At 40.4% G+C, this 14704-nt stretch overlaps 1 protein-coding gene across 1 annotated transcript in view; it reads right to left on the reverse strand.

Moving 5' to 3' along the window:
* cadps2 (Ca++-dependent secretion activator 2) overlaps positions 1 to 14704 on the reverse strand; it is a gene marked incomplete at its 3' end in the record, with an annotated part of 138305 nt that overhangs the window by 64544 nt on the left and 59057 nt on the right. The window contains exons 9-11 of the mRNA XM_083893187.1: positions 12661 to 12727; positions 11492 to 11600; positions 10675 to 10875 (exon numbers count right to left, since the gene is read on the reverse strand). Of these exons, the coding sequence (XP_083749313.1) occupies positions 10675 to 10875; positions 11492 to 11600; positions 12661 to 12727 (377 nt within the window). The remainder of the gene's footprint in view (positions 1 to 10674; positions 10876 to 11491; positions 11601 to 12660; positions 12728 to 14704) is intronic.

Consider the following 14704-nt stretch of genomic DNA (forward strand, 5'->3'; position numbering starts at 1 on the left):
GTAAGTGTAAATCAGATAAAAATAAAGAAAAAAATACTGCCATGTCACAGTATACTGTATGGTATAACTGCTGTGAAGTTTGCTGCATGGTTACAGTAAAGCGCTGTCAATTTACAGTAATTTGCTGTAAAATGTTAGAATGACCTAATTTGCTATAAATATGCACACGCTGGCAAATAGTATCAATAATTTACTGTAAATATCTGTCAAATATTTCATGATTAAAACAATATTTTGAGACACAAAATAAGTCGGCATGAACCTCAGGACACGGCGCTGTGAACATCCAGGCTGCTGCTGGAAAAGTCATGGAAATAAAATATAATAGAAACCAAGTAATTTGACAGTGAAGATTTCAAAATAATTAGTTTTGTTATTAAAGTTTGTCATAATATTATCTAACTTTAAATACAATTTCAGATGTAAGCTTGCTGATGGAAAATGGTTTCCACTACGCCCTCGGTTTTATTGTGGATCAACACAGATTCACTGATGGGGGTTTTTTTTGTCAAAAAGTAAATTAAAAATCTTTTCAGTCAAATTCACAAACGACAGGAGAATTTCTGATTGATTTGAAGTCAGATGGTTAAAGGTTTTAATGCACAACTGATCATTTTAAAGCGTCTCATTCTTTGCAACCATTAAGGCTGCACCTGGTTTGCTGTGTTCTAAGGATTTAAAAAGAAAAAGAAATAACTAAAACTAAACTATAACTAAAACTATAGGTGTCTGTATTTGAGGACATGCTATAGAGGAAACCCAGAGTTGATAGGGTGAGGTGGTGGTGTTGGAAAGAAACGGCTAAACCACAGCGAAGATGTGATATCATAATTTGTTCCCATTTACAGTCATTCACGCCTCTCTGAGCCCAGCCGTGAACCTAAGTGCCAACACACACACACATACAGCTACATCATTGGCAGTGCTGCGGTTAACAGTTCCCACCTCGGTTGGCTACGGATTCTCTGTGAAGCTGTCGGAACTGACAGCTGACAATAACACCATGTCGCCAACATGGATGACACGGAGACAACACTGGAGGAGACTCGTGGAGTCAAATGCAGCCGGGGAGACGAGAAACAACAATAATAACAACAACAACAACAACACACGACTGCAGAAAAGGCCCGTGGTTATTGACACTGCGGGGAGAGATGGGTTTGTCCGTAAACACCCAAAGAGCCTCGCGATACCTGAGTGCAATGTTGTGCCAACTACTTGATATCTCTTAATTGTCTCATTCTTTTTTTTTTGTTAAAAAAAAAACAAAAAAAACAACCTAATCCTGAAACTGATTGGATCATCACAGGGAACGGTTTTCCACTGATTGAGTTGTTTATTACTGATCTGTGAAGCCTCACAAGGACATGGGGCTACACTTTTACTATCATAATTGTAGTCATTGGGATTGTTATTCAAGCACACACAGATTTTCTCCTTGAGGTGCAATATCTGGATTCAGGTGTTTTCATTGACCGCTTGTTGTTGTTCTTAAAAGACGCTGTGGAAACTTGGTAGAAGGTAGAAGCGAGATACATTTGCAGAGCTTTTTTTTTTTTTTTTTTTTTTTACTTCTGTCTGACACCAGGTTCATGAGCATAACATGCACACGTTGAGCTGAACTCATTGACAGTTTGCTAATGTGGAGGACCAACTTTCTGTCACATCAGTCCAATCCAAACGCCGATGATCGCAGCATGTGACAGTCATAAAAACAACAAAGGTGCCCAGAGACGAGAAGCACAAGGGGCTGCAACCCTCAAACTGGGAAAGTGGGTGTCCATACATTATTCTAAGTCTACGGAAACACTGTTCTAGCATGACCCAATGCCACAGCATGGACGACTAATTTGTTTTTTAAAGCAAAGCTCTGTAGCTCAGACATATCAGACCTGTCATGATGTAATTGTCGTTGCTTCAGGTTCTTTTAGTCACATTGTTTTAAATAATAAGGATAACGAGAAACCCCAGCCTTGCACACCGAGTAAAAAAAAAACGACTGGTGTCGTATTGTAAGGCTTTTTCACACAGCGGTACAGTGGAACTCTTCCTGCAGCTCGGGCCATGGAGCGCCTTCAGCGGACAACAATAACGAGGCTTCAGGGTCAATGTCGGAGGCAACAACAGAAAACAAGACGGATAAAAGAAGCAGAAGAGGCACAGGGCGTCCTGGCCTGAGCAAACCTGGGTTCATTTCCAGTCCTTTCAGTCCTTCCTGTTAATGGCCCCGCCAAATGAAAAGCCTAACACTCTCCACTCTGCATTTATTGTTGGAGTACATTTCGGGATGGGAAGTTTTAGAGTGTGACACATGGCCCCACAAAAGACCGCAGCTCCCTGAAGAATGCCGGCGCTGTTTCCATGCCTGCGACGCCCGCGGCCTTGTGCCTGAGACGAGCATTAGTGATCGCTTTTTCATCAACGCTGCTGTGTTTTGTGTGGATGCAGAGAAGCCTGCAAGGACTCTCAGACATTTGTGTTTTGGCCATCACCCCCCACCTCCTTTTCTTTGTCGCTTTTGTCAAAACGGTCAAAAAAAAAAACAGCAAAAGTGAAATCTCCACAATCATCTTCCAATCAACGCTCCTCTCTTTTTCCTCCCGTCTCCTTTTCTTCTGACTCTCCGGTTGCCCTTTGGCTCCTGTGGCCTGCTTTCCCTCTGTCCAATTCCGATGTAGGTCATTTTACATTCGTTATTTCCAAAACACGGGATTGTCCTTAATGTAATTTAGAGAAAAGACAGGGAGTGAAGGAGGCGACTCTAAAGAAAACGAGACAAAGAGATATAGATTAGTGCTGATAATAAGAGGAGGGGGAAGGAGGGGGAGTATTGATTGGGCGACAGACAGTGGAGGGATGATGTTGATCCATGTCAAGTCCAACTTTCAGCTATTATCTCCTGTGTGTGTCTGTTCACGCTAAAGAAAGGGGGGGGGGTGTGAATGTGAATAAGTGTGTGTGACAGAAAATATGGATGGATGTCACCGCTCCTGGCACAGATGGTGCATTTGTTACTCCAGGTTTCTTCACTTTGTATTTTCGGAGCAGTTTCTCATCAGTGATCATCACGTGCACAGAGATTTCTCTGTTTACAATCCAACCATGATATTTCTTCGGGGGGGGGGGGGGTTTCTAAATCAAAACTCAAAATAAATAATTAAATACCTATTTTGATGATGTCAGGAACCAGCATGAGAACAGCAGAACTGTTGTCTTGTTTGGCTCCCCTGTGAGTTTGCGCTTTTCATGGAGAGCAGAAAGTGGCGCGAACAGCAATGAGCAGTCTTGATCCACGAGGTGGCAAATACACACAAATGAAATGAAAAATAAAATAAAAAAGATACCAAATAACGGCACGAAAGATTTGAGCAAAAAAAAAACGAATTTCCCTGTAACAGATAAAGATAATCAAAATAAATAAGTAAAATATTACATGTTGGAATACAGAATTCAAAAGTTAATTTCAAACTATTTGATAATGGGTTTATAGAAACATTTCCACGAGTGAAGCTAATTTGTATCTCCCAAATCGTACACAATATTTCCCCCCCTCAGTAAACGATAATCACATTGTTTTTAAATTCCCAATAGAGTTAGTTATTAAAAACTACAATTATCATTGTTAATTGTTATAGTCGTTGATGTGGTCTGTCTTTAAGGTTTATGTCTCGTTTGAGTTAACAAAACGTATTGATACTGATATCATGTGCAGTTGTTGTGACAAATGAACATGGTTTAGTAAGTCGTTCTTTTTTATATATACATATAAATATAAATAAGCAATATTGGATTAAATGTCACAATATTTGCTGAGAATCTCTACAGAGATGACAAACATTAATATAAAATTTAATGAATTAGTGTTGTTTTTTTTACTGACCATTTTGTGTCCAACATTAAACTAGAAGTCTTGAGCTAAAATCTTTGCAGTAAAAAAAACCCTGAAATTACTTTTGTAAGTCTAAATCTTAATGTTTTGACTGTTAAAGTTGTGTGTAGACTCGTGTGTTGAGGGGTTTCTGTCCTCTCTTCACACCCATCTGGTCTGTGCTCCACTGATATCCTCAAAGTGACAGTCACATCCATGTGACATGCTGCTCTGAGCAGTGGAGGTGGGTGCTGATGGCAGGTTATTGATGCAGACTAAAAAGGAGGAGGAGGAGGAGGATGAGGAGGACACAGGGAGTTTCAGTTTCAGGTGCACCGGAGGAAGAGGATCTGACTTGATCTGTTCGTCAGAGCATGGCGAAGATGATGGAGATGAAGATACAGGTGGACAAGCCCATCAGCCTCCGTCTGACTGAGTGAGGCTTCTTGTACCGAACAGCTTAAATGGACAAAACACGAGTAAGAGAAAAGTTTGACAGAGGTCCATAAATACACGCTCAGCTGTGCTGTGTTTTAGGACACCACTGAATCCATGGAAGGTTAAAAGGTAGTAGGGTTGGAAATCCTGGAAAAAAAACAACCTTTCTTCAGACCTCCCTCTGAAGCTACGCCTCCTGAGCACAGGAGCGTGCAACGAACACGGATTCACGAGCATTGCGCAGCATCCGTAACTTTCAGTAGGTTTCGGTGACACTAACTTTTTTGGATATGTGATGCTGTGAAAAAGATCACAAACACATAAAGTTTACCTGCCAGTCCAGTAGAAACAGAGCCACCATGGCATCATTTCACAGCCCTTTCTGTCGCCACCGTTCAAACGCAGCACTGATGTTCACTCTGGTCTTGGATCGCTCTGTCTGGATCAGCCTCTTTCTGGGCCGTAGCTTTGCCCAAAAAAACACGTCCAACCTGTTGTTGGTTCCTTTTCTGCCATAACGTTGCTGCAAATGTCTCGTTGGATTTAGCTAGCTAGCATAAGCTCTGGCGTTGTCTTCTGCAGATGCGTGATTATTGGGTCGGATGGCAGCTCGATTGATGCATCAAGATCAAATGAACTAGTTTGGGCCGTTCATTATGATTGGATGGTAGGTTTACAGGCAATGCATGAATTAATTGGTTACAATCGGGGTGTGAAGAGGATTTCAAGCAATCTCCCACCCAGGCTTTTAGCCAGCAGGGCGTCCGGGCGTCCTGGGGACGCACTGTACTGAAAATAATAAGAAATTAGACGCCCTACTTTTAGGCCGGACGCCCTAAAGACGCCCTTTTTTTCCCCCGGTAACCACCGAAACGTTGTTGTGATGACGCGCGGGTATAGACAGGCGCGTGCTGGTCGTAGTTTTTGCGACCAGCACGCGCCTGTCTATACCCGCGCGTATACCACAAGATGTGAGTACACGGTGGAACGGAGTCTCTTTGCGTAAAAGCGAAACTTGGCTGCAGCGCGGATTATGAACCCCGCGAGAGGACTCTCTTCTCTCCCTCTCGCCCTTTGAGCAGTTATCTAAAGCGATCAGGGCAAGGGGGGGACACCCTCTAAAAAAATCCTAGCTAAAAGCCTGCTCCCACCCCACCTTTTCAAACTGACCACCTACTTCTTCAAAAACACAACTGACAGTAGGTGGGTCTCAACTCCAGAGGTCACAGAGTGTTCCATAAAAAAAAAACTTGCTTTAATTCAAAAGTCACAACAAAAACAGTTTATCCCTTTTACTCCAAGACTACACTACAGCACACTACATTACTAAATGAGAAGAACTTCATTGTCATGGTTACAGGTTAAAGTTGGCGACAAAGTCTGAAAACAGACACCGAGGCCTTCTGAGGAATACTATCGTCCAGCCTGAAAGAGCATCAAGTATTGTTCACAACTGGCAAAAATCCATTTTTCTTTTCAAACCCTTAGCAAAGAGCTTTTGTGGCGTCAAGTGCAAACTCTGACTGTGGATCATGAGCCTCTGCAAATAACTGAGACGTACCAAACTGAACTGAACCTTAGCACAGCGCTATGGTCTATTGTGGGCTTTATGCATCCTCCACCAGGCCTTCTGTGTCCTCACGACACAACATCAATAACTATCAGCTGTCTGCCGTGAACTGCATCTGCAGACACAGTGCTTTGTTTCGTCTGTGGCTCTAGAAGAACAAAGGAGAGATGTGGCCTCTCTGCTCACATTATTTCACCTGTTTTCTCACGGTTAATGTACAACATAGTGTCTTAGAACGTCAGGAAATACTGCTATTATCACAGGAAAGGACAGGGAACGTGGGATTTTACTAATGTCAGACAAGTAATGACAAAATCCAGGTGAAATTATTCTTCATTTCAAATATTTAATGCGTTAAGTTGTGACTAAATGTGGCCAAATGAGCATTGTAGAGGATGACGGACTGAGAGAAATAACTCAAATAACATCAGGAAACATTATCTTACACATGAATATGCACATTTTATGAAGACGACGATGCTCGAGTAAGCACAGGTCAACCATTATTAGTACTGACAGTTACTCACAGTGTCATAGTGCACTTCAAGCACTTACTGTGAGTCAAACAAGAGAGCATCACAATAATAATACGAGAACAAACAAGAAATGACTTTTTCTTTTTTTTTTTTTTAAACGGCCTTGATGTCTCTTTAGGTTGGCCTGGGTTTTTTTTCCGTCTGCGTGTAAACGCATACAATATCCATTTGTAGAGAGAATATTTCATAAAATAACGATAGGATCAGTATCTAAATATGCGTCCATTGTGTTATTTCTTCGTGAATTTACATTTAAACATCCATTATCGCAAGCTTCAGTACTAAGATGAATAGCAATTCTGCAATTCATCTGTAGATTATTATTATTATTTTTTTTTTTTTAATCAATCGACAGCTCTACAAAAAAAAACATGTCTTTGTTGTTTGAGTGAGTGTGTGTATGTATGTGCGGTGGTTAGCCTTTCCTTTTCATGAGCAAAGACAGAGATACAGGTTCGCCAACACAATTGCTTTTAAAGCAAGAACAACTTCCTGTCAAAGCCATTATAGCCACACACACACACACACACACACACACACACACACACACACACACACACACACACACACACACACACACACACACACACACACACACACACACACACACACACACACACACACACACACACACACACACACACACACACACACACACACACACACACGGAGTGGCACTTAGCACCCAGTTAAGAGCTATTTCAGGGACACCATCTATTTCCACCCGCAAACAGCATGTCAGCACCTCTTGGCATTAACTCTTCAGTCTCTCCTATTAAATGCTAATGAACAGGCCGCCATCGCACCACATTACACAAATACTGTCATAATCAGCTCTCAGTGTGAAGCTCTTCATGTCACAATGCTGAGCAGGGAGGAGGTGACCAGCAAACACGCAGACACCGATGCACTTCTCTATATAGTTGACAAATGCAATTATTCGTACAAACGGCAGCAAAAATAAAAACAACGCGGTGTGGAGGAATGGAAGGTAAAAAAAAATATGATGTCAGTTTAAAGGGAAGGATAAGTGGAGCAGAATGAGGGAAAACGGAAGAAGTACATGTAATACTCTGATAAATATCAGTGGTATTTATTTCATTATTGTCATGGGAATAAGTTAAGGACAAAATGCCAGTCCATGGTGAAGTTAAAATGTATACATAATTTATGTTTAAAATGTGTGACTTTAAAACATCATTCCATAGGGTGTGAATGCCTTTTAAAGAATGTTTATTGTGTTATATTACGGGCATGAGTTCATGACCTTTATGTTTTTTACACTTCCGGGTGAGAGACGCGAGGGAGGAAGAAGAAGAACGCAAGGAGTAAATGGCGTAGGGAGAGACTCCGGGATTGTGCGTGTGCATCAGTGTGAAGTTATCAGCCAACTTTAATTGACTGGCACGTTAAGTGTTTGTACCTGATAAGAGTTAAAGTTTCATCTTCAAGTCGTGGGTTTTAATACACGAGCCGGTGGTAAAAGGGTTACATACACTTCAAAGTTTTTAACCAAATACAGAGTATTCTTACAAGTTGAGACAGTGTGCGAGAATCTCCTTGCGACTGAATGATCTAACTCTTCTTATTTTTAATGCACCCATCTTAAGAAGGTAAAAGGTACCAACATTAAGGAAATGTGATGAGAAGTTTGTTAAGAAACAAAAGGAGAGACTTCCGGGAAGATGGCGGACATAATAATAATAACCTCAAACTCGACGGTGAAAAGTGAGATTATGGGTAAGGGGACTAAACAAATAATTAATAATTAATAAGAAAATGAGCCAGAAGCAAGACGAGAAGGCTGAAGAACTACTACGACCACAACAAGTTGGGCTATCTAGAATAAGCAAAGACATTAAACACCTCAAATAAGACTTACGAGACAAACTTACCACACTAAAAGACGAACTGAAAATGGAAATGAAAGATGAAATTAGCCAAGAAACAAAAGGAGAACCTCTGAGGTTATATAGTTTCTATGATGAAGGTCTAGTACTTTAAAATATTCTTTAAATCATACAGACTTCTGGCTTCTGGAGGAACATCATTTCATAGTCCCATATGTTGTGGAGATGGTGTCATGGAAGGTTGTATTATTATGGTTGTATTATTATGGCTGACAGTCAAAATGTCAAAAAGACGCTGTTTTCACTGATGGTTTGTGAGCATCCCTCATTGTGTCTCCGTCTCAGACTCCTCCATGTGTTTCTTTTATTTCAACCATTCTTTCTTCACTTGATAAAGTTCCCATGTCTCTCCAACCTAAAGTTCCACTGTTTTCCAATTTAGTTTTTTTTTTTTTGCAAAACCTTGTTCAATGAGATCAAAATATAGAAGAAAACAGAGACGTGGAAGAATAATGGGGAGAGAAAAAAACAGAAAGTGAAATAAGAGTTGAGTGAGGGTGAAAAATTATAGTTTTTAAGGAAGACGGAAGAAAGAGAAATTTGTATGTAAAACTGATGTGACGAAAACTTTAAAATAAAGGTCACAACCACAAAACTCTTTAATTGAAGACATTTTTGGAAGATTAAGGATGTGTAAAAGTCTCCAAGATAGTGACCATGACTTCCGAGGCACCTCACTTATAAATCTATGTGTAACACAGTGATGAATTAAAAGAGTTTGCCAAGAAATGTGCTGGCAAATTCTACAGAACTGGGTAGACGCTGTTAATAGAGGCATACCATTGAAATAAAGGTTTAATCTACAAGACTGAAACTTTCAAATAGCTCCAACTTGAAAGACATGCTTTGCTGCTCTCTGCAAATATCAGCAGTGCTGTTCACAAGGTGAGACCTTTTTGTTTTGTTCTGTCGGGTGGTGGTGAGGGGGGGGGGGGGGGGGTTAAGAGTGAGGGGTGGGAAATGAACCCCAAAACCTTTGCTCCAACTAACCATTGTACCATTTTTTTTTTTCAATGGATATAACATTAAATGAATCAGAAATACACTCTTTACATTGTTATTGTGGTAAACGACTATTCTAGCTGCAAACGTCTGGTTTTTAATGGAATATGTACATAGGTGTATAGAGGCCCATTTCCAGTGTTCTAATGGTACATTGTGTTTGCTAATCGCATTAGAAGGCTATTGGATGATTAGAAAACCCTTGAAAACCTTGAAAACTGTTTTGCTGGTTCTTTGACAAAAGCAAAGTTTGAAGGGCAAAATTATTATTTGGAATAAAAAGCATTATTTCTACTTAGGGATGGGACTTTTTTGTCGACAAATCGATCGACAATCGACACGTGCGCACCTCGACAAAAACATTTATAGTAAAAAAAATCGAAGTGTCACAAACACGTAAAATTCACAACCACGGAGGTTGAGAAAGCTGTGCAAGAAAAGGTGATCCTGCTGTCCAGGCTCTCTGCGCTCTCACATGCGCGTCACCGGCTCGTTCTCTCGAGTGGCTGTGCGCGTCCAAGAGTGTGTGTGCGTGCAGTGCGAACGAGGTTGCGCTTAAGTTAAGGACAAGAGTGGGGGACATAACACAAGCGCTACACAAATGAAGAGGGCATCTCATCCAGTCAGGATCACTATATTTCACTCTGGTGGACACCTAACGAGCGCAGGTTCAAAAACCTGAGCCGTCTGGCGAATTGCGACACACGCGTTCCAGCGGAGAGTCCACTTTTTTTTCTTTTTTTTGCCCTTCATTTTTATTATCGCTATTCTGATGGTCAATAATGGACATTACAGCCTGTTTTTGACAAAAAAGTAAACACGTGGACCTCGACAATCGACTCTAAAAATGTGTGAAATTCTCATCCCTATTTCTAATCTTGTCAATGTTTTGACTATATCTTCTATTCATCTTGCAACTCTTTTGATGAATAAATTTGACTTTTAATGGAAAACACAAACAAATTGTATAGGTGACGCCAAACTTTTGAACGGTAGTGTACCCGTCGGTCACTTTTGTACCTTTTTAAACACACGACCACAGCCAGTAAGAATTAAACCACTGACGCAGAGTAGGATAGCAAGGAATTTGCAACCTAGTCATGAAAAAGAGATCAGCCAAGAGATAGCAGCTTCTAGGCGAAAGGGCCAAAGGTGGGGGGGTAAGGACGTATTTTGGCAAAGTTTTTCTCACAAAACCTTGAAAACCTTAGATATTGCAGACAAAAGACAGAGCCACAAGTAAGCCACCATCCTAAACTCCACACTTGATTTAGTTCAGTCTCTAACTCAAGGTCTCCTTCATCAATGTTTTACAATGACTGTGTGAGGCCAATGAGGGCCGCAACTTACTGATGTGCGACGCTGCTTTCTGAATCCCTCCTCTGCAATTTCTGGTTTTGTTCTGGAGCGGTGGAACTGGTTTGTAGGACTGTCCCGTGGCCCGGTACATGGCCTGAACCCACAGAACTCGGTCTGGCTCGTCGTCGCAGGCGAACATCACCAGGTCGCCCTCCTTCACTGCGTTAAAAAACACTCGACCACCCTGAAGACCTGAGAGGGAGAAGAAAGCTTCATAAGAAATGCAGATCAGTCCAGATCAGACCTAGTGTCTCCTCCAGCCTGGAGATTTCACCTGAGAGTTGAATAACTTATTACTCTTCATAGTACTCATCTGCAGACATGGTATTGTGTCATCAAGACCTGCCCTGGTGAGACTGCAAAATCTAAAGAGATACTATGCTATTTTTTTATCTTTTTATTTTATTCTACAATAACTAATTCCACTCCTCATCTCATTCATGATGTCTTTTTTCTCTATAACTTTGCTAATCTATGTTTGTTAATAAATTGCTTTTTACTTATAGACAAGGAAATACAGAAATAAATATATGGCAAATATAAATAAAATAAACATATAATAACTATATGTACAGGTGTATTACTAAGGATAAATGGACGTATATTATTGTTGTTTATTTTCTTATTTGGCAGACATGTTTTGTAAGCCCCAGGTTGATAACAGGAGATTTTAATAAAACCAGGGGCTGTAGAGGTAAGTGAGTTCTGTACTGTAGGAAATGAGTGTGATTTTAATCAAACTGAACAATGAGTGCAGATTCTCTGCCCGAGTGTCGACTGCATGTTCGAGGGCGTCAGGTGCATGTACCTGGCTGAGGATCACAGTAATCCACAGTGTAGCCCTCCAGCTGCATCAGCTCCTGAGGCTCGGCCTTCTTCTCTCTGTAGCTGCACATGGCAAATGTGTACTGACTCACCTGAAGGACAGGAGACCACAAAGGGAAAAATCATACCACGGTTCAGACGCTCTAAGTAATCCAAAAACTACTACATGGAGCATGTTTAGTTATCTTAGTATAGTATATCTAGTTCACATAAGACTTGAAACTAACAGACACTTTATAAGGTTTAATGTGAATTTAAAAAATAGGGCTACAATGATTCTGATTTTCCAGCATCCCAAATAGTGAATATATTCGGGTGTCTCTGCCTCATATAATAAATAAATCATTAAAACTGAATAATGGATCAGTGGGAAAAACAGGATATTTGAGAAAAGCATCATTTTTATTTTTTTAACGGGCCAAACAAATAATTGCTTCATCGAGAAAAAATGATCCTTAGTTGCAGCCCTAGTTAAAAATGTCCCTTAATTACTACTCGACTGTCTTTGAGGATGTTAGAAATACCAAAGAGTCAATAAACCATTGACTTCCTCGACCAAAGCAATCCAATATAAGCGATACTCGGATGAGAAATGTCATCGTGTGTTGACTTTAGGTGACTTTCAGTGACAGACAAAGAAAAGCATTTTAATTTTAATGTCTGCCTCTGCGCTCGCAGACTCCCGAGTCGATCACTAAGTGCTCAGAAAGTAAATAACATTGGAAATGAAGTATAAAGGAGAATTTCAGAGACCAAAACTTAATTAATTTTGCTTGAGCAGATCTCTTGTCCTCCGATGAGATGTACAAACCTTTCAAACAGAGTGGCTGTGAGATGATTCGCCGTAATAACCTTAAATTGTTTTTTTGCTTTTTTCCTTCTTTTGACTGCTTCACCCTCTGCTATGAAATTAAAGGAGGAAATTAAAGTTTTTGAAAATGATGATTTGTATGTTTTCTGCAGAGGCTGAGAGTTGGATCTAACAGGTTTTTTTTTTCCACACTGCCAGATCTTTCAAAAAGAAAGTCAAAAAGAGTCAAATAATTTGTTATACGGCTGCGGTTTAACCTTTAGTCTTTCCTTCTCCTGACAGCAGTGCCTCCATTTGCAAATTAATCACAAATAAATGCATTTTTTTTCCCAGTTTGTTACCTGAACAAGAACAAAATATCTTCTTTTCCAGCGTTTCCAGACTCTTTGTCCCAGAGCATACAGGTACCTGAGGGACAAGGAACATCACAGCAACTTAATTGTTTGCAGCTAGAAAAATACATGTTTTCGCTAAACCACTTCATAATTTGAGGGTCTTGGGTCTACTACTAGTTAGTACTAGTTTGGGTCGAGTACTAGTTAACCTGACCCTCATGTCTTTGGACTGGGACCAACACGCTGCCATAATGACAAAGTGAAATACAGATTCAGACATTTTGCTAATGGGATGCAGCAATTGCAGCCTGTTTGCAGTGACTGTCCTTTTTGGACTTTATTTAGTTTTAGTGCAAGTGGAACTGATGTCATTAACGATGGCTCCGTTCAGTAGCAAGTCAGGACAGTGTGACAGCGACACAGCATTCACCCTTAAACTGAGGACACCAAAATGAATTCAGAATTCAGTGTTTTTCCTATTGTGACAAGGGTTGTAAAAGTCCACAAATGTTCAAAATTGGAAACTTTTTCAAGGGAATTAACAGGAATTTATGAGAATGAACGGGAACTGTTGAAGCAACACATTGAGTATGAATGTTTATATTTCTATATGAAACTGTTTCTTTAAATTATCCAAATTCCCATAAATTCCCATGGAAAGTTTTCAATGTGGAATAGTTTCAAAATTTCTTAACTAAACTTCCTATGGGAAAGTTCTGGCAAATAACCAGTCATTTTCCACCCCTGTGCAACTGTAACTGTGACCTAGAATAAAAAAAAACATATATTTCCATTAAATTAAATGTACTTTTAGACAACTCATACTATTTACACTGCACGTCAATACAAAAACAAGACATGAAGTCCAGGGACTTCTTTGTAAACTATTGTGATAAAATAGTGAAGCACAGATCAGTGCTAGGTTTCGAAATAAGCTTTGAGTGTTCCTGTGAAGTCCAGTCTTCAGTGGACATCATTTCTAAAATCACAATAATTTCCTATGGTATAAAACTAATACTACAGCTACAGCTCCTTCCTTTCCTAGAATAGGCCAAAGTCTAGGACCAGGACCAGAGATTGGCAAGAAGAAACCTGGTCAAGGACGCGACGGAGAACCCAGATCTCACTCTGAGGCTTCTTTCAGACATGCACTGTGCACTGGAGATTCTCCAGAGATTGCAGGGATGTAATAAATGCAAATGTCCACAGAAGCCACTTGAAGCATTCTCTTGAGACTCTCCTGCTAGCTCCTTAATATAATATTCAGATAATGTCCAAGTGAGCTCAAGTGAGAGCGCCTCCTTGCAAGCTTAAGCCAGGAACCACCCCCTCGCCTGCATCCTGCCGAGTTTCTAATGCTGTTGGGAACAAATTGTATCCAGACAATCTTTTGGTTGTGTTTGTCACAATGTGAACAGCAAACTAAAGAAATATTACCCAGCGTTCAAGTCTGTATGTGGTTTGACGAAGCTTCAGAGGTTTTTCTGGAAGAACAACTAACCCCGGCTGCAGCGCTTCATCAGTCAGGACCTTTTTGGTACAACATCTGAACAAAAGCCACTTTGACTAAAAAGAACATAACAGTCAAAGATTGAACTCCAAACACCATCAATGTCAAATTCCACGCTGTGCTCATCACCTGAATAGTGCTGTTCCTATGGCGACACATATTGGTGGCAGCATCGTGCTTTTACCAGGGGAGCTTGTCAAACTTTAACTGCAGAGACAAGGCAGCCGATCAGGCCTGAGGGAAGGATGAGTGCAGCCACATACGGAAAAGTGCTTCAGGGTAAAACCTGCTCCGGAGTTCACACAGTCATCTAAAGCAAGTGTCTTCAACACTACAAGTGAAAATTAAGTGCTTAATAATGCGCTCATTATGGCGCCACACACACACAAAGATGCGTATATGTGTCATCTTCAAGCTTTACATTTTTCTGACACTTAATAATTAATTAAAAAGCTATACTACGGATTCATTGATATGAAAATAACAGTACGCAACCTTGAATGTAATGGCTTACCACTCAACTGAGATACTAAGGCGCAA

The sequence above is a fragment of the Microchirus variegatus genome (genome assembly GCF_963457635.1).
Source record: "Microchirus variegatus genome assembly, chromosome: 8".
Lineage (NCBI taxonomy): Eukaryota > Metazoa > Chordata > Actinopteri > Pleuronectiformes > Soleidae > Microchirus > Microchirus variegatus.